The sequence below is a fragment of the Spea bombifrons genome, chromosome 4 (assembly GCF_027358695.1).
Source record: "Spea bombifrons isolate aSpeBom1 chromosome 4, aSpeBom1.2.pri, whole genome shotgun sequence".
Lineage (NCBI taxonomy): Eukaryota > Metazoa > Chordata > Amphibia > Anura > Pelobatidae > Spea > Spea bombifrons.
Window position 1 is genome coordinate 85967323 of NC_071090.1, and position 21739 is coordinate 85989061.

The 21739-nt window shown below is 39.0% G+C and overlaps 2 protein-coding genes across 2 annotated transcripts; one reads left to right on the plus strand and one right to left on the minus strand.

The window, feature by feature from the left end:
* Positions 1-6739: 6739 nt before the first annotated feature.
* Positions 6740-8110, minus strand: GDPGP1 (GDP-D-glucose phosphorylase 1). The gene has a single exon (XM_053463391.1). It carries the CDS (start codon positions 8079-8081, stop codon positions 6834-6836), a length of 1248 nt encoding a protein of 415 aa, XP_053319366.1. The 5' UTR covers positions 8082-8110; the 3' UTR covers positions 6740-6833.
* Positions 8111-9836: 1726 nt separating this feature from the next.
* On the plus strand, positions 9837-17216 carry CIB1 (calcium and integrin binding 1). The gene is made up of 7 exons (XM_053464571.1): positions 9837-10069; positions 11620-11654; positions 12826-12928; positions 13332-13485; positions 14651-14769; positions 15256-15344; positions 15959-17216. Exons 1-7 carry the CDS (start codon positions 10019-10021, stop codon positions 15978-15980), a joined length of 573 nt encoding a protein of 190 aa, XP_053320546.1. The 5' UTR covers positions 9837-10018; the 3' UTR covers positions 15981-17216.
* Positions 17217-21739: the final 4523 nt, after the last annotated feature.

Sequence of the window (21739 nt, forward strand, 5' to 3'; positions counted from 1 at the left end):
GCTTTTCTGTGCCCCCAAACAGCCAGCCATGCTCACATACACTTGCACATTCATGTTAACACACACACTGCATACATTTTCTAACATACATTCTCTTTCTCGTACACCCTGACCTCACCCACACCTTTTTCTCTATCCTTCCCTTCAAAGCTGCTCTACCTGCACTGCATGGGCCAGCAGCTTACATCTCTGGCATTCGCACACTGTGCGAGCAGCCTCGCTTTTACCGCAGTGTCAGGTAACATGACCCTGCTGTGTTCCTGCCTCGCCAGTCCACAATTATTTACAAAGGACCAGTCCAGGTCGCATCAACCATTTGTGAACAATTTTGGACCAGCACGTGGAGACATGAAGGCAGTGGTCTGCACCGCACTGGATATGGCATGACTGGCATGTGGATAGCAGGAGTAACACATGTGCCGCCAATGCAGGGGCAAAATCTTTTGTGCTCCTGTAGCTTCATTGGTGACCACGGCCACACATATAATTAGATGGCCGGTCTTAAGATTGCCCCCAGGGGAGGCAGCCTACCGGGAAATCGCCCGGTAAGCCAGTCCACTGCTCAGCCATCGACAGGCCTCCATGCTCGGACTTGTATTTGTATATTTTATTCGTATTTACATACTTGTAATTTTAAGGATTCTAGAATATGTTTATTTACAGATACCCACCAAACATTCTCAGTCCTAAAAGGTCTTCAACGCAATTAATATCTGAACGATTAACCTTTCCTATTACCTGAAAGTATGTCTATGTTAATGAGCAACATCTGAGCAGATATATACAAGTAATAACTTAAAAAGTTTCAATAGTAGATTTTCCAAGAAATGTAATTTTTCACATTCACAATTATTAAAATTTTCCAAGTCATTAATTATTTTAATCCCTAGATAGTCAAGATATTTTTTATTCCAGCCAAAATGATAGATATTTTAGCATATTTTAAAATCTTGGGTTCTTACAAAGGCTCTCAGAATTTGTGTATCTATCTAACAGTTTGAATATTTAACAGTTTTCTATAATTTTTAAGAAAGCAGGGATTGATTTTACTGGATTTGTCAGCAAATAACATTAACTGTATTGTTCTTTAAAGGCCCAATAATACCTAATGTTTCTAATACTATATCTAAGAACTTCTAATTGACCCTGTTTTAGGCATCAATCCCTCAAGATTGTAAGCTTGCGAGCCGGGCTCTCTCCACCTAATGTATCGGTTTGTCTTAATCCATCAATTCTAGTCTCGTCATCCCCCTTGAAAAAACGTATTGTAAGAAGCGCTGCGTAAAATGGTGGCGCTATATAAATGATAATAATAAGTGCCAGCAAGAGACAACTAGTTTGTAGTAAATTCATTTTATGTATGATTACAAATATTTTTTGAGTGTTATCTATAGAACTCCTACCATGGAGAAATCTAGATTGATCACTGTGTATACATTCGGGTATGAGTAGTTTGAATCTGTCAGCCAAAAAAAAAAAAGATTTTTAAGTAAAATGGGCCTGTAATTTAAAGTCTGCGTAGGGTCTTTACCGGAGTTTGGAATAGGCGTGATCGTAACATGCGACATTTGTTTTCCCGATATATTCTAAAAGGCTTTCAGTAATAAAAGTGCAATAATGTTATGAAACTTTTTACAGAAAGTAGCTATAAACCTGTCCGGGCCTGGTGCCTTTCCAGCTTTTAGTTTTTTTAATGGTATAATTTAATTCAAGCAAATTAATAGGTACATTTAACATATCTAGTTTTTATTTGGGTATTTTTGTAACTTCCAATGTATCTAAAAAAATTACCAATATCGTGTTATGTCACATTACCTCGTAAATTTTACAAAGATCTGTAATGGATCATGCAATTCCTTTAGGTGACAAAAAACTTTTATCACCAACTATAATTTTCTGTATTGTCTTAATTTTAGAATTATATTACAGTTTATTAGTATCGTATTGTTGCTATGATACAACTTTTGCTTCTACAAGAATTTTTGTTATTTGCTTATAAGTGTTATTTCTTCTCTGATCTTTGCTACATCCGCTATTAAGTTGGGATCAACACAGATTTTATTTAGTCTCATGATAATAGATCCTCTTTTGGATACTAAAATAGAATAAAAAAATGAATGTTTCATAAGAAAAGATTGATAAGAGAGTAAGACATGCCGTCTCTCTTAGTTGGTGGATCCCCTAACGGCAAATAGAGATTTCCGACATAAAACATTTTGCATGCTGGAGGATGTAGCTATAAGATAAAGGTCTACTTTAGGGTCCACCACACATCCAAAAACCCAAGAGGGGACTGCAAAGGTACATATAACATTGTCAATTTGGCAAACAAGATTTGATATCTTCCATTTTCATCACTAACATCATGCATTTGTTCAAATCTAACTTTACATTAACCCCTTCGTGACAAAGGCCGATTTTGCTTTTTGTACCCTTCGTGACAAAGGCCGATTTTATTTTTTGTACCCTTCGTGACAATGGCCGTTTTAACATTTCTGCGCTGCTCATGTTTAGCTGTAATTTTCTTCTTTCCCGTTTACTGAAACCACACAAGTTATATATTGTTCTTTTCAGGACAAGAAGGGCTTTCTTTAGATGACATTGTTTCGATTGTATCATCTTATTTACTATTTAAAAAAAGTATAAAATATGGTGAAAAAAATACTTTTTCTAACTTTTAGTTAAAAAATCTTTTATTCATCTATAAAAGGTAATGAAAAAACCTGCTAAATGGATTCTACTATTCGTCCTGAGTTTAGAAATACCCAATGTTTTTATGTTTTTTTGCTTTTTTCTGCACGTTATGGGGCAATAAGTACAGGTAGCGTTTTGCTATTTCAAAACCAATTTTTCCAAATTTGGTAATTCTTCCCCCCATGTGCCATTTCGGGTATCTTTGAAGCCGGCCAATGCAATTTACCCAATCAAGACATTTTTTTTTTAAAACTAGACACCCCAGGGTATTTCAAATGCTAGCATTTTAACCCTTTCCATGGACTAATTCTGCCACCAGTCTTTGTGGTAGTCATTTTTTTTCTCACACACATTTTACTTCAGGTATGAATTAACAGCTCCTGGTATATGTCACTGTCATAAAACCCCAAAATGTGTTCAGCAACATTCTGAGTACAGCGATACCTCACATGAATGGGTTTGCCTGGCTGTGTGTGTGTGGGGGGGGAAGGGCCACATTTGGGGCCTGCACATTTTTCAATGTTGAACTTTGGCATTTGGTGATCCACTGCCCATGCCCTATTGGTACATCTTTGAGCCCGGCCATTTCAGCATGCACAATAAAACCATATATTTTTTAAAACTAGACACCCCAGGGTATTTCAAATGCTGGTATTTTACCTCTTTGCATGCACACATTTTACCACCAGCATTTTTTCAAAGTTTGCAGTAGTATTTTTTGTGTGTATTTTTCCCCACACACGTACTTTAGATATACATTTACAGCTCCTGGTATATGTCCCTGTCATACGACACCCCAATATGTGTTCAGCAACATCTCCTGAGTACAGTGATACCCCAAATGCATGGGTTTGTCGTTTTTCGGGGGAACTAAAAGGCCACATTTGGGACGTGTGCCTTTTTCTAATTAGAAATTAGATGTGTGGCCATCCTTCCCCCCGTGTTAATTGGGACATTGTTGAACCCGGCCAATTCAATTTACCCCATCAAATCATTTTTTTTTTAAATAAACACCCCATGGGCATTTAACATGCCAGTATTTTAACTCTTTCCATACGAGAATTGTTTTAAGCTAATGTGCTAATTTTAGGACTTGCTCACAAAAATATTTTATATATATATATATAAAACGTAGATTTCTGCACTCGTTTAATGACGGTCCTTGCATGTCAATTGTCGTTAACCCTTTGTTTTCGGGTGCCCGGTCTGTCAATTTTCATTAAGGGGTTAAACTATTATTGCTACTTCTCTTTTGTTTTTTGTTTGTCAACCAAGTAACCAGCGTAGATTGTTGGATATTTGTTAAACTTCCATAAATTACCAGGCTGATGGATCTAATGTGTTTCTTGAATCAAAATTACATCAATATCATTATGATTCAAAAATTTGTAAAAGTGAATTTCATCCTTGCATGTTTAAAGTAGTAACCTTAAGTGCCATTCCACCCCGACATCGAGCCCAGTATCCCTGCGGATCTAAACCAAAACACAATCGCACCCCACACAAAACATCACAAATAAGTTGCAAAAATAACTATAGGTACTCAACTCAAATCTCTCACAAATTTTTCCCCAGGAGAGATTTCAGGACTGTGGACAGTAAAAAAAACAAAAAACTGAATATAAGACTACCCTATAGGAAAAAGGTTTTATTCTATTTTTTTCATATTTAATAATATTTGAGAAAAATGCATTTCTTGATTTTATTTCCTTTCATTTGCCAACCTGCCCCCCAGTTATGCCTTATACCCCATATATGCCACTCTGCCCCCCCATGCATGGCACTTCCACCAGGGCTTCTATGACTGAGCACCGGAAGGTCATGTGATGCCAGCCCTCCGTCTTAGAAGCCCCAGGAAAAGTTCAGGGTAGCAGCGGAGGTTGTCTGCGCACATCGCACAGACGCCCACCGGCTGCCAGAGAGGTGGATCCGGGTCCCCTGCAGAGCTGCGGCGGACCTGGATCTTAGTGTTATAGTCAGACCTTTATTTAAGGTCTGATTATGAGATGACCTCGGATATAAGATGAGGGGTATTTTTCAGAGCACTTGTTCTGAAAAAAACCTTGTCTTATATTCAATCAAATACGGCATATTCATTAAACATCTATATTGCATTCTAACAATTGCAATTATTTTGAGTGTGTGCCATAAAGTGCAGAAGTAGTTGTATTTTAGAGAATAAATCATATTTCAATAGCACCAAGTTGTCAAGAACATGAATAGGGTGCAAAAAAAGGACCCCCTTCAAAATGTCTTCAGTGTATACATTGAAGCGCATAAGTAATTATATATTTATAAGAAATCGATGTTGCATTCTACCAATTAATCCAATTCTTTTTGGTATTTGCTGTAAGGTGCAGAATGGTTATTCTAAATAAATCATGTTTCAGCTCCAATGATGCCAAGTTATCTGGAACATTGTTAAAATATGCTGACTGTATGACTGCCACATATCGATAGTCTTTACACCTGTAGATGTTCACAGTAATAAAGCTATTATTATGGAGCTAATATTTATAAGTTCAAAGATTGAGAGGCTTCTTGTTTGACTATTTAGTTGAGCTTTCTGTATAGAAATGGGAATATATACTGGATCCCAAAGGTGCTCTATTGGATTGAGATCTGGTGACTGTGGAGGCCATTAGAGTACAGTGAACTCATTGTTATGTTCAAGAAACCAGTTTGAGATGATGTGAGCTTTGTGACATGGTGCATTATCCTGCTGGAAGTAGCCATCAGAAGATGGGTACACTGGGGTCATGAAGGGATGGACATTGTCAACAGTATTCAGGTAGGTTGTCGCGTTTAAATGATGCTCAATTGGTACTGAGGGGCCCAGAGTGCGTCAAGAAAATGTCCCACACACCATTACACCACCACCAGGATTGATCCATGCTTTCATGTTGTTTATGCCAAATTCTGACCCTGTCATCTGAATATCGCAGCTGGAATTGAGACTCATCAGACCAGGCAATATTCTTCCAGTCTTGCATTGTCCAATTTTGGTGAGCCTGTGTGAATTGTAGCCTCAGTTTCCTGTTCTTAACTGTCAGGAGTGGCACCCGGTGTGGTCTTCTGCTGCTGCAGCCCATGTGCTTTAATGTTCGATGTGTTCTGAATTCAGAGATGGTATTCTGCATACATTGGTTGCAACGAGTGGTTATTTGAGTTACTGTTGCCTGTCATCTTCAATCAGTCTGCCCATTCTCCTCTGACATCAACAAGGCATTTTCGTTCACACAACTGCCGCTCACTGGATATTTTCTCTTTTTCGGACCATTCTCTGTAAACCCTGGAGATGGTCGTGCTGAAAATCCCAGTAGATCAGAAATTTGTGAAATACCCAGACCAGTGACGGTATACACAGCCAGTTTGGCTAAATGTTCAGTATTTACTCACGTCGATGTATTTGTAATATCATGGTGGTATAGAAAGTCCATAGTGCATATTATCAGTCTGAATTGGACACCAGCCATTGTGATGCAAATAGTGGAATATTGGTGGGAGTATGTCAATAACAAATCACATTTGCAGCAGATAGATCTTGTACACTCAATGAATTTCAAACTCCAGGAGATGGCAAAGAGGTTTCCAACGTCATTAGACAGAGAAACTGCCACGCCACCCAAGAACCTTTGTCAGCAGGCAAGCGTGTGTGTGGCATCATCTCGCCCCCTTCTAAGATCTCTAAGACATGCTGTGACTGGAGTCCATGTGAAACTTCACAGTATTAAACAGCTACAAACCAATGCAATATCCACAGTAGTCTACTGAAAAGACCACTGAACACATATTTTCCTAGATCACTGTATAATTTGTCTCTTCTTCTAATCTACCATCACTATTAGTAATTTCAGATTGTCATGCTCTTCTGATTGGCTTGCATTGCTTTCTGTAAACTCTTAAAATGCAATACTCGAACACTGCATTCATGATTTTTTGAGCTTTAAGCTTTTTAAGGAAAAACTTTTTTGTACAAAGCTACACCTACACACACACACACACACACACACACACATCACTGCTGCTTTAAATGCATGGAAAGTTTTCTTTTTTTAATTATTGAAAACAAAGTTAATTATTGAAATTAAGTAACATATTTGTTAATTGTTTGTTATGCAATATCCATCCTTTTTATTTTATTCCTGTTCGGTCAATGAACTTTTTGTTAAATGAGATAACACTTCTGATGATATCTCATTAAAATCATCGTCTGAGAAAAGATAGTTCTTAATAATGCGAATGACAGATTCTTCTGTTATGTTATTGAAATCTTCCAAATTTTTCATAGGAAGGTGACCCGCAAGCTCACAAAGCGCCACGTTAAATGCTGCTTCCTCTTTGGCACCAAAGCATGACTTCCTTGGCCATATGACTATCCGTAAGCCTCCTCTAGAATCTGAAGGTGTCACGCCAGCAGGGTCACTGCCCCTGGTTAAAAATATATTATGTGCAATATTTTTTTCCACAAAATAATCTGTAATTTGGCATATGTTTTGAGCGACAGCCTCTAAATCCTTCCCATCAGTATAAAACATAAAACCTGGAGCAGGAAACTGTGTCAGTAGGTACAAGTTATGTTCTGTGCTCAGAGGTTTGCTGGATGAAGACTCTATCAGAAGTTCATGGTCAAGGTAGAACCCATGAAGGTGTAAATGATTTACAGACGCAAACCCACCAAGACTGTTAAATCCAACTCTAAAGCCTGGATGGGCACTGAGGAGAACCGATTCCAATCCAAACAGCATGAGATCACAGGTGAGAATTTGTGTTAGACACAGAGATGGATCAGGTATAAATAGAACATGTCCAAATTCCAGAGGACTTACATTGATGACAACTAAAGTACTTCTAGATGTGGACTCTACTTTGGGGCTCTTCTGAAGAACATTTCCAGACTTACATTCCAAAGTTGCTGGAGTCACTTTATTAAACAAAGAGCCTTGATATTTTCTGTCCTTCACAACAGCATTTTCACCCGACGACTTTGTCATTAGAAATAAAATTTCCTTAGGGTTTATCTTATTGAAGTTAAATTGGCTGGCATTGAACTTCTCCCGGATGCTCTGTATGTCCTGTGGCTTCCTCCTCTCCATACCTCTCTTTATGTTAAGTTGGGCCACATACTTGATGGTGCCAGGTAATATTCTGGTCTCCAAATTCCACAAGGGGTAACGAAAAAGACCCTGCTTCATCTTTTCCACCCACTTACATCTAAGTACTGAGTCAAGTTGTGAAAGAAAGCCCTCACTTTCACCATATTCCTTTCTCTCTTGCCAGGTGATTCCAGGTAAGATGAAGTCTGCTTCTGAGTAATTATACTCTTCTACACTAGCCCCATTGAGACAAGCTGTATGATTGGCTTCCATCTTCATATGTACATCCATCACTGTTTCACTTCCACATCCACCGCTATTTTATTTTCTGATACAAAAAAAATAAAATGAATTAATCAAATGGTATTTTTTTAAATCTTTTCTCTTAAGTCACCTATATGTATCTACTTATGAAGTCAAAGAAAATACAATTCCTGTGGCAAATGAAGACAAAACACTGCAACTATCTCCCAGAACACTGGCCCATATAGAGTGAAAGTCTATTTTGTTATATTGCTGCCGAATATAATGGTTTAAAATTAATTAATAAACAATACTAATGTTTGCACGCTGGTGATACTGTTCTGCTAAAAGAAACTTTAGGGGTAACTGCACCAAGAGTCACAGCGTACATGCAAATTTGGTCTTTATTAGTTTTACCTTTAGTCAAATTTGCTACCTTTTATTGGGCCAACGCAGAAAATGACGTTGGATGTTGGAATCAGACACATTACTCTATATAACCTGATGGGGGAGCCACACCATAAGAATGTTATATATAACAGTATTATGTGGATTTCTTATATCAGGTTATGTCCCCATTTGTTTTGCCAGCAGCATCTTTCTGCAGTCAAATGGAAACCTCTAGTTTGCGGCGGATCCGGTCCTGAGGGAAGTTATTATTTGTTTTATATAGCGCCATCGTATTCCGCAGCTCTGTACAATGGGATTAAAAACACAACTGTTTAACACGACAATTTACTGTCACGTGGAGCTGGTAATTTTCACATACGTGTTAATATGTGCAACCTGACAGAGCTGCATTATTATGGTAAGCAAAGACCCTGATGTTTCACACTGAGCCCCCCTAATGGACCAGTATAACAGATGAGGAGTCAGGATGAATAAGCAATATTAAACTCCAGATGCAAGAAATGGATATCAAAAGAGATCTGCTACCCACCAAATCATCCAACCACTAATGTCATTTGGGTACATTTTAGGCTCGTCCGCATTTTTATTTTACTTTCAAATAACTGAGACAGGTGAAAATAGGCCAAACAGTCATCCCCTAGATGACAGTCCAAGTACTCCTGTGTACAACTCCCATCAAGCTCAGTCAGCCAACCAATAGCTTCGTCATGTGGGGCTGCCAGCACACACTAACCTTGATAGCAGACGTGTCTTATAGCTGACAAATATTTATTTAAAAGGAAATGCCTTTGGTATATGAAGTTTGCTTCCTGCTGTTTCACCCATTCATTCACGCGGCTTTCCCCGGACAGTTTCCACAGGCAGCTACTTCCTGCTAGGACTGTACCACATTTTACAAAGATCGGGGGGGGGGGGTCTGTTAACAGTATATTTTGTACTGTTTCAATAAAAATAATTAAACCGTAAACCATAACTGCGTCGATTGTACTCGAAGTACTGCATGTGTTTTCACTGTAGGAGAGGCATATCGTTTTACTGCATCGTTACCCTTCTTGGTGACATGGTTTTACCTTCCACATCACAGTGAATGGATGCCTGTAGTTCTTTTCTACCAAAAACGGGTGGTGAACAGGTGCTACGCTGACGTATTATTATTTATATTGGGTGGGTATCAGTAGCACATACAAAGCAGACTGAATTCAAAAATATTTTTATTTCTCCAGGTGTATTAAATAATTAAAACAAGACGTTTTTAATGAAACTTTTGCTTCAGTAGCGTCGCTTTGCGTGCTTTGGCTGCTGTAGCCTTTGCACTTGTTCAGTAGACCATAGCAGTTAGTTATCTTGTGGTATGAGGAACGCGGCGCATTGAGTTTTGTCACCACTCCTGTCAACAGGTTCTCCGCCCGATATGGACACGAGGGGCGGGACTACCTGGTATATGCAAATCGGCTGTTGCCCGGTGACGTGAGAGGCGGAAGCGGACAGCTGGGGTACACAAAGTTTCAGAACGGGTTTCTTGGGGGACGTTTTTACGGAAGACTGGAGGGGCAGCGGACTGCGATAAAACTACGATGGGGGGCTCATCCAGCCAGCTTTCCAAGCAGCTCATAAACGAATATCAGGTAACTGTGTGTGTTGGGGAGGGGCGGGGTTCAGGAAATGAGTAATGAGAGTAATAATAATTAGTATAACTGATTTAGGAAACGGGGGTCAAGCCCCAGATATCTAAAACCCGTATATAACAAATTTATTTACTGTAAGGATGCTATAAGTCACCAAAACTTATGAATAGCAAGTTTTATTTGACAAATCCAGCATAACAAACAAACAAACAAGAGAAAACTTCTCTCTCTTCCAGTATTAGAATCCAGTAAAATGTCTAAAGTAATGAGTCCCATTGCTGCAATCAGAAATAAGAAGCCACGATCTGCTTAATAGTGTGCAGGCAGGAATCCAGTACGACTCGGGGTGAAATGTCAGCCCAGCAATCTGTATGCATTATCTTATTCTGTACATCATTTTCCTTAAATATCCTCAAAACACATCCAAAATTATGGTAACACTACTGCTTTTACCAATTAAATAAAGTAATCCATTGTTATCCAGAATTATTTGCATATTTGACTATTATCCTTTTATTTACGTTATATAGTGCCAATCATTTGCGCAGCTCTTCTCTGACAGGGTCTGACAGTACTGACTAAGTTGGGAAAAAATGATGTTCGTTTTATTAAGTCTGTTTTTTGAACGCCATGGCCGGTGACCGTGATAAAAGATTACCGTGCACCTATAATGAAAAGCGTGACTGGTGCCCTTTACAATGTCAGCCAGCTGGGCAAAGTGCATCTAAGGCGTCGATGTGCTAAACCATGTTTGTGGGTGAGTTGAATGTATCAACTCCCTGACTACGTTGTGAAAAGCCAACCGTAAGTGAGCTCATCATGCATGAATTCACTGGCCGGGCTCCTTGTAATCATACCTGGGAGCCACGACCCCGAGGCCCCGAGGTCAAACCCAGAGAGTTCCCAGGTATGCTTGTAATACATAGTTAATGTGAGTGGACTTCTTGACCATCCCACCGTACTTCCACACAGTGACGTTCTGCGGAGCCTTCTGGCGTTATCGCTGTCCCTGTTTCATTTATGTTCAGCAGGCTAGTGTGTCAGTGATGGCGGGGTTAAAATCTTATCCCTTCTGCTAGGAGAGAATACAAGGGTACAAGGGTAGTGCAAGTCCCCCAATTCCAGTCCTGGTAAAGTTCGCTGACGAGATGGGCAGCCGACGCTGTGACAGTAGATGACTGACGCTTCTATCCACTGCAAGAAGAGCAGCGATGAAGAAAACTTTGCTTTACTGATGCCTGGAAAAATGACACATTACCGGCTTCTAACTAAACATTAGGCAGCCCCATCTTGGCTCTTCTTGTAAGAGGAAAGCTACAGAATGATAAGCAATCAAAAACAAGACTACAACCAATTTCTTATTCCTGCTTAAAATTGAAATATATCAAAATATCAATACAATTATTTAGAAATTCCACGATGGGGGAAAAAAATAAGATGAGTCCGTCACGGCAGCATGAGCTGTTTGAGGTTGTCATGCAGCATGGTATCTTTGACATCACGGAATTTTTTTTGAAATATACCTAATTATGATTATTTTTACATTTTAGGAACTAACTTTCCTTACAAAGCAAGAAATCCTTGTGTAAGTATGCTAAAACATTTTAGTTTGATTGCAGGCCTGACGCCTCCGTATGCTCCAGTATTTGTTTCTTCTGTAATGGTGTCGGGCAAAGACATTTAAAATAATTAAAGACGCTCGGAATGTACCTAAAGCTATCCCAAAAAATAATTAAAAAGTGCAGCACGGGGGGCTTGATCGCTAGGGAGGGTGATTCCCCAAGCCCACCTCCCCTTTTAGACAGAGGGGACCCTGTAAAGGGTCATTCCAGTGTTCTTCCCTGTATCATGCTTCATCAGCCTCCCATCAGACGTGGTAGAGGCTAATATGATGATGGAATGGAGGAGGTATATGGCTATCCTGAATGTAAGAGGAGACCAAGAACCGATTTAGGGCTGCAACAACTAATGTCCATATGCATTTGCCCCTTCCGTCACTGAGCACATCTCCCCGCACGTATACACAGTGCTGGCTCGGGGAAGGCTATGGTCTATTCAGATCCCCATGCGCATGTGTGGAAGAGCGCTGCCGTTAGTTACAGGGGCTCACCGGGAAAATGCATTCCTCTTTGGAGAGATCGTCAGAGACGTTAGACCGTTTCTGAAAGGTTTGAGTCTTTACAGCAGGGAAAATGGGCCGAATGGTTCTTATCTGCTTTATTTGCCTCATTACTTCAATTAAAGACAGTTGTGTTATCAGTTTTGTGAAGGTCGCATTTGTTTTATTTCCTTGTTTACCATTCGTAGCTTTGTGGTTTCCTGCAACGTTTATGGATTTCTCTGGTTTGTTAACGTGTAATTATGGTTCCAAGCACTTGCATTTATTGGCCCAAGTAATCTATTACCTACCATAGTATCACTGATAGTTAATAGACCTGAATCCATGAACTTTATAAACCTTAAAGTGTTAATTATTTTAAAAGAAAAATATTTCGATATGTATTTTTTTGCTTTCGTGTAAAATACAATGCTGTCGCTGTAATAATCGTGTTAGCATTTCCCTGAAAGAGTTAAGAAGTCTCCATGTTGCCTGAGCCAATAAGTAAAGAGCTCACGGGACTTCTTACGTCATCAATTTAAATATGTAAAACAATATATTCCTCTTATCTAGAATGGGACAGAGGGGGAACATTTGCCTACAATATCTAACTCACTTTTCTGGCATATAATAAATAGTTTTTGTCTTTGTCCCACAGGGCTTACCAAAGATTCAGTGAACTTGTGCAAAAAGAAAACCAAAGCAACATTGAGTCAGTACGGATCCCTAAGGAAGCATTTCTGGCTCTACCTGAGTTAAAGGTGATTGCATCTTTTGCATTCGCTTATCTTGAGTTTGCCGTATAATTCTTACTGGAATACACATGTTGATATTTCACTTGATTGTTCATTTGTTTTTAATTGATGTCCCAAGCTCAACGTAGCTGCTAGGGTGGGTTCGGAGTCCTTAAGCGCTGTCACCTGTCAGGAGGCAGCCTCTGAGTTCTTTACGGAAAATGTTGCTCAGGTTTACTGATCCATGAAAACACAGAAGCGTATCATTTAAACATTTTCCTTTACTGGGGTGAAACACTTCATTTTCTGTGCAAACCAGGTTGCAGATGCAATATCTCTCGTTTTTACATGGCAATAAAGCTTTTTTATTATTATTATTATTATAAAATGTACATTTATATAAAATGTGTATTATTTCTACTTCTTACAGGCAAATCCTTTCAAGTTCCGAATCTGCCACGTCTTCTCCACTTCTGACCAGGAAGATGGCAGCATGTCTTTTGAAGATTTCCTTGACATGCTCAGTGCGTTCAGCGAATCGGCCACCCTTGAAATCAAATCCCATTATGCCTTTCGCATTTTTGGTGAGTTTCATGCTTCCTTTCAGTAGTACTTGACCTAAACTCCTGCAGACCGGTGAAGTGTGTATCGTATGCGTAGTACACCATAGTAGTCTATGATTAAGCACCAAAAAGTTTTTCATTTGTCCTTGTCTCCTGGCTTCTAGAATGTTTCTGGAGAAATAACGTTCTTTTGAAAGATGTACATATGGCATATTTTCCCTGGGACGGGTTGCCTGTTTCCCCTTCTGTTTCACATATGGTGTAGCACGATTGGCATACTGACTATTACAAGAAATGTAATTAACTCAAAAATGTCTCTGATACATTTGAATTCATCACTCTGATTCACACAAACTCAGGATGACTCCATGAGTTTACTCATCATAACAGGTTTGTTCAGTACCTTGCCAATGGCTTCCTAGTCTTCTTGTATCAAATCTGTATGCTCTGGGTACATAGCAAGAGATTCCAATGCCCAAAATACAACTTTTATTAATGGAAGTTGGTCAGTTTTATTCGGCTCATCTATTCTATCAGTCCTTAGGCTTGTCTTAGATTTAGGATAGCTTCATGCCCATACGATACATGTTTAAATTCCCTCACTGTATCAGTGTACACTGTATATACTGTACCACTTATGGGAGGCTGTTCCTCCCATTATTACATCTAATCAGGTATATGAGAATTAGGTAGAAATGTATTCCTCAGTCTATTGCTGAACATTGTAAAACTATTAATATACCAATGGCTGCATTACATTATTTGAGGAATATGTTTAGTTCTATCCTGCAAATAATGAGATATGAGAGGTGGCGTTTGAGATGGAAATTACCACCAAAAGCCTGTATGTTACAGATCATGACTTTAAAAAAGAATTCTTATTCTGGATATCATAAACTATGTTTCATCTTCTCTGGGTGCCTGTCGGGGTCTACATTTTGTTTCATACATCACATCGTATGCACTAGAGTAGAAAGCTAACAAGGAGTTGCTTTTCAAACAGATTTGGAATGTTAAACTTGTAGTTTTTCCCAAACATCTCCCAGCCATGACAGATGCCTCTTAAGAAACAACAAAGCTGTTCGTTTTTTATATTATAACCATGAGCTGTTCTTTTGTGGAAAACACGTTAATAAACTTCTATCGATTTAAACCAAAGCAATAAAATCTTTCCGTTTCTCTACAGATTTTGATGGTGACGGTGCATTGAATGAATCCGATTTGGAAAAACTGGTGAACCATTTGACTGGAGAAGAAGAAGAAACCAAACTGAGTAACAGTGAAATGAAGCAACTTATTGCGAATGTGAGTTTGATGACCAAACGCTTAGTGCGATGCAAACTGGTGCTTTCTGTTTATCGTTTTGGTGAATTGGGGTGTCAGCGGAGGTTTCTCTACAGAGAAAGCTCTCCAGGATAGTGGCCTGGACTGTGTTTGGTCTGCTGTATATTCACAATATAGCAGGGCCTCCGAGACATCACTGGGGACAGTCGGACACACTGCAGCAGAGGTGGGAAGGTTACTCCCTCGTTTATTTTTTTAAAAAAAGGCATAATCTTATAGAAACATTAAATATTAAGAGATGGGTGTCATGTCTAGTGGGTATTACACCGAGAATATCTTCTACACAAGCTTGTTTGTATTGGTTTTCACATTCCTTTTTTGGTTGGGTGGTTGATTGCACTTGAAAAGCTGTGAATGTATATCAGGGCCCAGGAGGCCCCATCATACACGGTGCGTGTTTGTTCTTGCTCGCTCTCATCTCTGTCCATTCACCACATGCCTTCCCAGATCTTGGAAGAGTCTGATATTGATAAGGATGGAACCATCAATCACTCGGAGTTTCAACATGTCATCTCCAGATCTCCCGACTTTGTCAGGTATTTACGTTATTGTAGCTTAGCTAGCCCATACAATCATTATAGGTAAATGTCATTTTCATTTATAGCTTCAACATTTTTGAAAAGCTCATTAGTTTTACATATTTAGTTTTCTGCAATCCTATTGTGCATTTTTCCATGTAAATCAGCAAGGTATTACCTTACTGAATTATCATGAAGAACACGGTGGAGGTACCTAATGACTAATAAATATCTATAGAGAACCATAAAGCAAAATGCACATGGAGTTCTACAGTTGGTGGGTTACACATACATAAGAGATGATCTATAAATCTGTAATTGTGAGCTCCGTGAAGCAGATGGTCTATTTCTCTGCTGAAAAGCTTGTTTGATGTATGGGCTATGTGTTATAGTTCCTACAAGGAATAGAGCTTGGTTCTCAGAGTTCTTCACTCTTTCACATGAATGCTTCGGGTTTGTTGCTGGAGCTTCTGTAATTAAAAGAAGCCTGCAGTACTCTTACAGCTTTTGAGAGAGATCTTAACAGCAGGTACATTAAATAACGTCACCAATTGCTAGATTTTATTTCCTTAATGTATTTCGTTAGAGAACATATTATGATGGACACTTTCTTTTTTGTGTATATATTTCAGTTCCTTCAAAATTGTGCTGTGAGGAAACCACATTTTTGCCAATGGAAAAAAAAACCTGAAACTGAATGCCTGTCTCGCTGAATCTTTGCAGTCGCCTACTACTAGCTACTGAATGTAAAGAACTGGACCATGTTTCACCCAGGGTAAAAAGCTAAAGAAGGCCCACACCTGATGTTCCATATTAGATCAAATGAATACCTAAGTTATAGCGGGGATGTCTTGTCTCTCCGCCAATTAGTGAGCGCCAATACCCACCTGTATGATGGGAATTGTATTCGATGAACGCATTATAAAAGTATATAATCCTATTTTGACTCCTAAAATGTCCATACTAATGGCAATGGACTTAATGGTTTTCCCTGCAAGTACGTTTTGTCTCTAACCCTTAGCTGTGACTGTGCAGTGTGATTTTAATGCTCTCCTCAATGGATCTCAATGTTCTGCTTCCATGAACATGTTAAATATTTTTAATAACATGGAATACTTTGCACTGTGCATTCCAGATGTGCCTTCTCTCAAACACATGTCAGAAATACTCCATCTGGAACCAGCAGTCCTTTTAAACACATTGTTAGCATTTGTTCCCCCCCCACCCCCCCCCCCGAAATGCCTACTATCAATCTGGTATGTGAAACGATTACAAAAGTCCAGTAATGCAGGTTTATTTGTAAAATACAATGATGTTTTTAACTTTCTGTAACATTACACAGTGACAAACACCAATGCATTGTTGTGAAAATATATATATTATATAGAGACTACTGATTTTTAAACTTGCACTATTTTAAAATGACTGTTTTCATGCAGTAGGGCAGCGGTACAAATGCTGATAGCACCAGCACTAATCTGGCAATAAAACGAGTTGTGCTGTTTTAATTCCCCAGTACTGATTGTAGTTTCCCATACAAGGTGGGACGCTTCTACTGCACCAACTTTACTCAAATCAGCTTCATAGTAAGTGGAAATATGGCCTCTCCCTCATCTTTTCTGAGGTTATTTTTGGGTCGCGACTTAATGACCAAAGACAAATGTGGGTCCTGAGAATACACGGGTTGAGAACCACTGCTTTGATATTTAAATACCCCACAAAAACTAGGACATTTCATTATTTAAAAAACCCCCCACAACATTTCAACAGTCTGAGACTATCTGCACAAATTATATCCAGTTTCCTTCCACATAATGCATTATTTGAGCGCTGTAACATGTTTTCTATTTTTTAAAGTAATTTAAATCTAATAAAACACACTTTGCATTATCATTTGGTGATTTTTTTTTTTCTTTATTCTCCCATGGAAATCATAAATGGTGTAGATATACCAGGACAACTGTATGTACGTAGAAGACTATACCCTGTCAGTGATCCAAAGCTCATGTTGTGGAAATACAGAAGGCAGTCATTTACTGAGCTTTATAACTTTAAATCAAGATAAAAAATAGAGAAAACAAAGCCAGTGCAACTTACTAACCAGATTCCAGACATATTTACTACAACTTATACAACATAGACCTAACCTTGCCTTCTAGAAAATACGAGATTTAACAGACGACCCATACAACACGGAAAATTCCGCGAGATACTGCAGAAAGGTTACAGAAGGGGCTTTCTGAAGAGGAAATTAACTGGCAAATGGGAAGAGACCACATGACTGCCTAGAACTGTTGCTTTAAACAGTTTGTTAGCCTATGGATGTACGGTACATCCAGAAACGCTGTGGCAGGATTACCTGTTGGGCATACTGTTATGTCCTGTTAAAAATTCCATGGTGCACTCCCATGAGCAATCCAATGAGAACCGATAAGATGATGGAACAGTCATGTGATCGCTGTGATGACAAATATCAGTTACTGTGGCTCTCTCCGCCATCTTTCGTGATTTGTGGCAAGAGAGAGCATCCCTTTGAGATTCCTGCAGAAAAACCCAAACTCCAACTCTACCTTCAAATATACCATTTAGCCCTCCTCCATCCTACCCTACAGCCCCACCTCAAGCATTACAAAAAAAAAAAAAATTATATATAATATATATATATATATGTCGGAGGATCAGGGAGTGGACATCACTGCAAGTGCCCATATTGCCCCAAGTTCAAGTGAGGCCAAAGAGAGAGTGAAAGTGTGTGAGTGTGAATGTGGGCACTGGGCAACAAATTTCATTCCCCAGTTCAAAACGCCCCTGAACCAAATGCTCAGGGAACGAAATCCATTGCCTGAAAACAAATGGACAAAAAACTTGTCTGAATCGTTATTGGTCTATTTGCACGTCTAGTGTTTGCACATGTACCCAGTCTTACTGAAGACCAGAACGTGGTATAAGAAGGTGGCCACTTATCTGACCCAGGTTGCCATGTTCAATTAGTATGTGCCGTACAAGGAACATGTATCTTTAAAGACCTACACTTTCCTGCAAAACCAATTAAAAAGACTGAGGGATAATTTCTGAGGATGCCACCCCAACTGGGCATGACGAAAATATCTGGAGTCTTACCGGCAGGCATTTTCCTTCCACACGGCCCCCCAATGGTGCCAAACTAGAGGAGCAAAAACAGATGCAGAGTCTGTTACAAAAAAAGGTATTAGGAAGGATTCCAGGTTCGCGTAAGCCACAAGGGGAAAGGTATTTTGAATTGGCACATATCCCCAAAAAAAAAAAAAACACCAATGCGTGTGGGGTATTTCCGTAATGGAAATGCAACAGAAAAAGTTTGACAGAATTTCTCTGCAAAATATCCTAAGCAATACAGATTGGTTGCCAAATGGCTGCATGACATATGTCTTAATACTCTGATGAGATACTCTGGGTTATCTGCTCTCCAGAAATATATACTGTCACGGGAGCATGGTGACCCAATATACCGGTATCTTCCACCTTGTGCCCTGTAATGTCCAGAAAACCAAATAGAAACCCCAAAAGCTATATATATGGCCATATAGTGTGACAGAAACCCCAGTATTTATTACATAAGTGTTTTTGAATGGTATTCACTGGGCATGTGCTGAATTCTTGCTTTGTTTTGTGTACTTAATGTTGTGCCATCTCTCTCCTTGGAAAAAAAAAAACAATATATAGTTTACATGAGTAAAATATTCACAGCAAAGGGACCTAATGGCTAAACCGACATACAGAAAAAATAGCTCCGGTAATTGAGGCACAAAAACATACCGTAGCAGACCGGTCGCAGTGACTCCTACACTTACCACTATCCTCCCTTCCTTCTTTATCCCCCAGTAATATTTTGCTTTGATTGCTCATTTTTGCTTTGATTGCTCATGTAACAAAACAGGGATGACAAACCCTTGTGGCCACTATATGACCCCTTACCCATGGAGAACAAAAAAAAAAAAAAAAAAAAAAAAACACACAAAAAAAAAAATATATATATAAAAAAAAACTTTCCAGTATACAATTTTCTCTAATAAACTAAACAGGGACAAGCGCCAACGTCAAAATTGTTCTGGGCTCCTTTTGGGAACAGCGTGAGCATTGCTTCTCATAGGCCCAACTGCCAAAACTGCCCTGGGCAAGGACTCTCCCAACAATTAGCTTCCCAGGTTACAGGGTTCGTTCTACCGGTGCCATCATATCCTAGTCACAGCCATCATTACAGCCCACAGTATACTCAATCTCACCTTCCACAGCCCAACACTTGGATGGCAACTAGGCGTCTAATATGCATGGAATGCGTATTCCAACAGCTTATTTAACCTTACCTTTTTATTGAGCCAACAAAAGAAAATGTATCGACTTCCACAAATTACTTACTTTTTGGCCAAAACCTCCTTTTTTCTCCTAGATTTCAAATACTTTTCGTGTCGGGTACAAATTCTACATTCCTGTTGCCAATACTATGTAACCCAAACAGTAGTTGATATCTTTCCTTGTTCATGTGAGTGTAGACAGCCAACGAGGTTGTAATTTTTAAACATTTTATTAAAAATTATAAAGTGCATACATTAAAAAAAGGAAAACTGAACAAAACAGCAACACACAGTTTAACACATTCTTTCTTGATATCTACAAGGAAACGGATCTGGAAACGGGGGACAAATCCATATGATAAACTGACGGTTTGGCACAAAAAGCTCAACATTGATATTTACAACAAGAAGGGTCATTCGGAAGTATGCTTTGTGGTAAGGCGCACATGATCGTACAGTTTCTAATCATAGCTACAATAGCCTGGCTTTCTTAGTTCTGTTGTGCAGTCATTTTGGTTAATGGATGCCAGATGCAGGCACTTTGAACACCGTGTATCCTCCTCCTGACGCACAATCGCACAGCTCTGTCACACGTGACTGCATGCCAACACGTAGCGGATCAAGTGCCTACAATATGATTGTTTTTGAAGCAGAGGCTGTTTTAGTACACGGAAACTGGGAATGCTACACATTTTGGGGTATATGTGCGAATTCTAAAAAGATGATAATGTGTGCCATACTTTTGTATCCTGATCATAGTTGTCTTCTGACACACAGATAGAGTCATCCATAAAATAGGACATTTTACATTTCCAGTGGCAGTGAGGTTTCCTCTGCCCAACAAGGTTCCTTTTTTATTCTGGTCTATACTGGAAACTCAATGCCAGTAAAAATCCAAAACTTTCTTGTGCTTCTTATATCTTGATTTGTATCATTCCACTGTATTTTGTTTGCCTCTGGAGTGAAGCCGTGACGGTGCGATATCTCTCAGGACACTACTGTGGCAATACTGCAGCCACTACAGGGATGTGGGAATGTCAGAGTTTAAATATATATTACATTTTGTATTTTAACAATAATACCACATTGTCAGTGTTCTAGAACAGTAGAAATTGAGTAAAATCATGTTTTTTCAGCAACAATCATTTCAAGGCAATACTATAGGAGTGTCATCTTTTTCATCATATAGCTGTGCATTTTGCTGGCATTATTGACATTTTGACAAATACTGCAAAGATCCATATTACATACGTGTTAACATGTTACATTTACATCATATACTGCAGTAGATTTAACATGAGGAACACAAGATTTCTCCATCAGCAGGTTTCCTACACTTCTACACATTAATGATAATATACAATTCAAACAACAGTTTTAACCATAAAAGGTGGTCTATGGTTCAATCTGACGATGATGGGACTTTTAGTCCTCCACCCCTTAGAAGGATACCGCCGATATATACCGTGCTTGTTGAAGCCAATGTGCATTCAGACGATGCTCAACAAGCTCTATATGAATGTGCCACACTTGGTTCAAATAGAAAAAGTAATAATATAACACAATTTGCTTAAAAATGTGAACAGAAAACAGACAGACACCTTAAAAGCATAAAGCACCCCTATGTCAATATAGCCCTAAATTTAAAAAAAAAAACAAACATATGTTCCCTTTGCAATTGTTAATGGTTTCATAACTTAAAGAACAAAGTCAAGTCCCTTGTGCTACAGGCAGATTATAGCTGGTTGTTGGTGCCACGCAAAACACCAATTTTAGGTTTCACATTCTTTTTCCAAGAAAACAAAATATATTCCATGAGACAAATACAAAAAACAATGTGTCCGTTAAAAAGAAAAAAAAAAAAAAAATATAGAACAGTTCCCTTCTCCCCTCAACAGGTTTGGAAAGAGGATTCTTAGAGTCCACTGAAATTTGCCACAACTCTGCTGGCGGCTGGCAGTGTCGCCATCTTGTGCTACTTGCTGTATCATCTCCTTGTTCAGGAATGGTTGTGAAGTCTATCATTTTTGCTGAAAAAAACAACAATAACCCTGGGTAGATTTATTTGGTGGCCGTCGTCTC

What these genes read in the sequence shown, in the direction of transcription:
- CIB1 (XM_053464571.1), top strand. Translation starts at nt 10,019, where the DNA reads ATGGGGGGCTCATCCAGCCAGCTTTCCAAGCAGCTCATAAACGAATAT. An exon ending in AGCTCATAAACGAATATCAG is followed by an intron (nt 10,070 to 11,619) that starts GTAACTGTGTGT and finishes TTTACATTTTAG; the next exon opens with GAACTAACTTTCCTTACAAA. An exon ending in AGATCTCCCGACTTTGTCAG is followed by an intron (nt 15,345 to 15,958) that starts GTATTTACGTTA and finishes TATATATTTCAG; the next exon opens with TTCCTTCAAAATTGTGCTGT.
- GDPGP1 (XM_053463391.1), bottom strand. Translation starts at nt 8,081, where the DNA reads ATGGATGTACATATGAAGATGGAAGCCAATCATACAGCTTGTCTCAAT.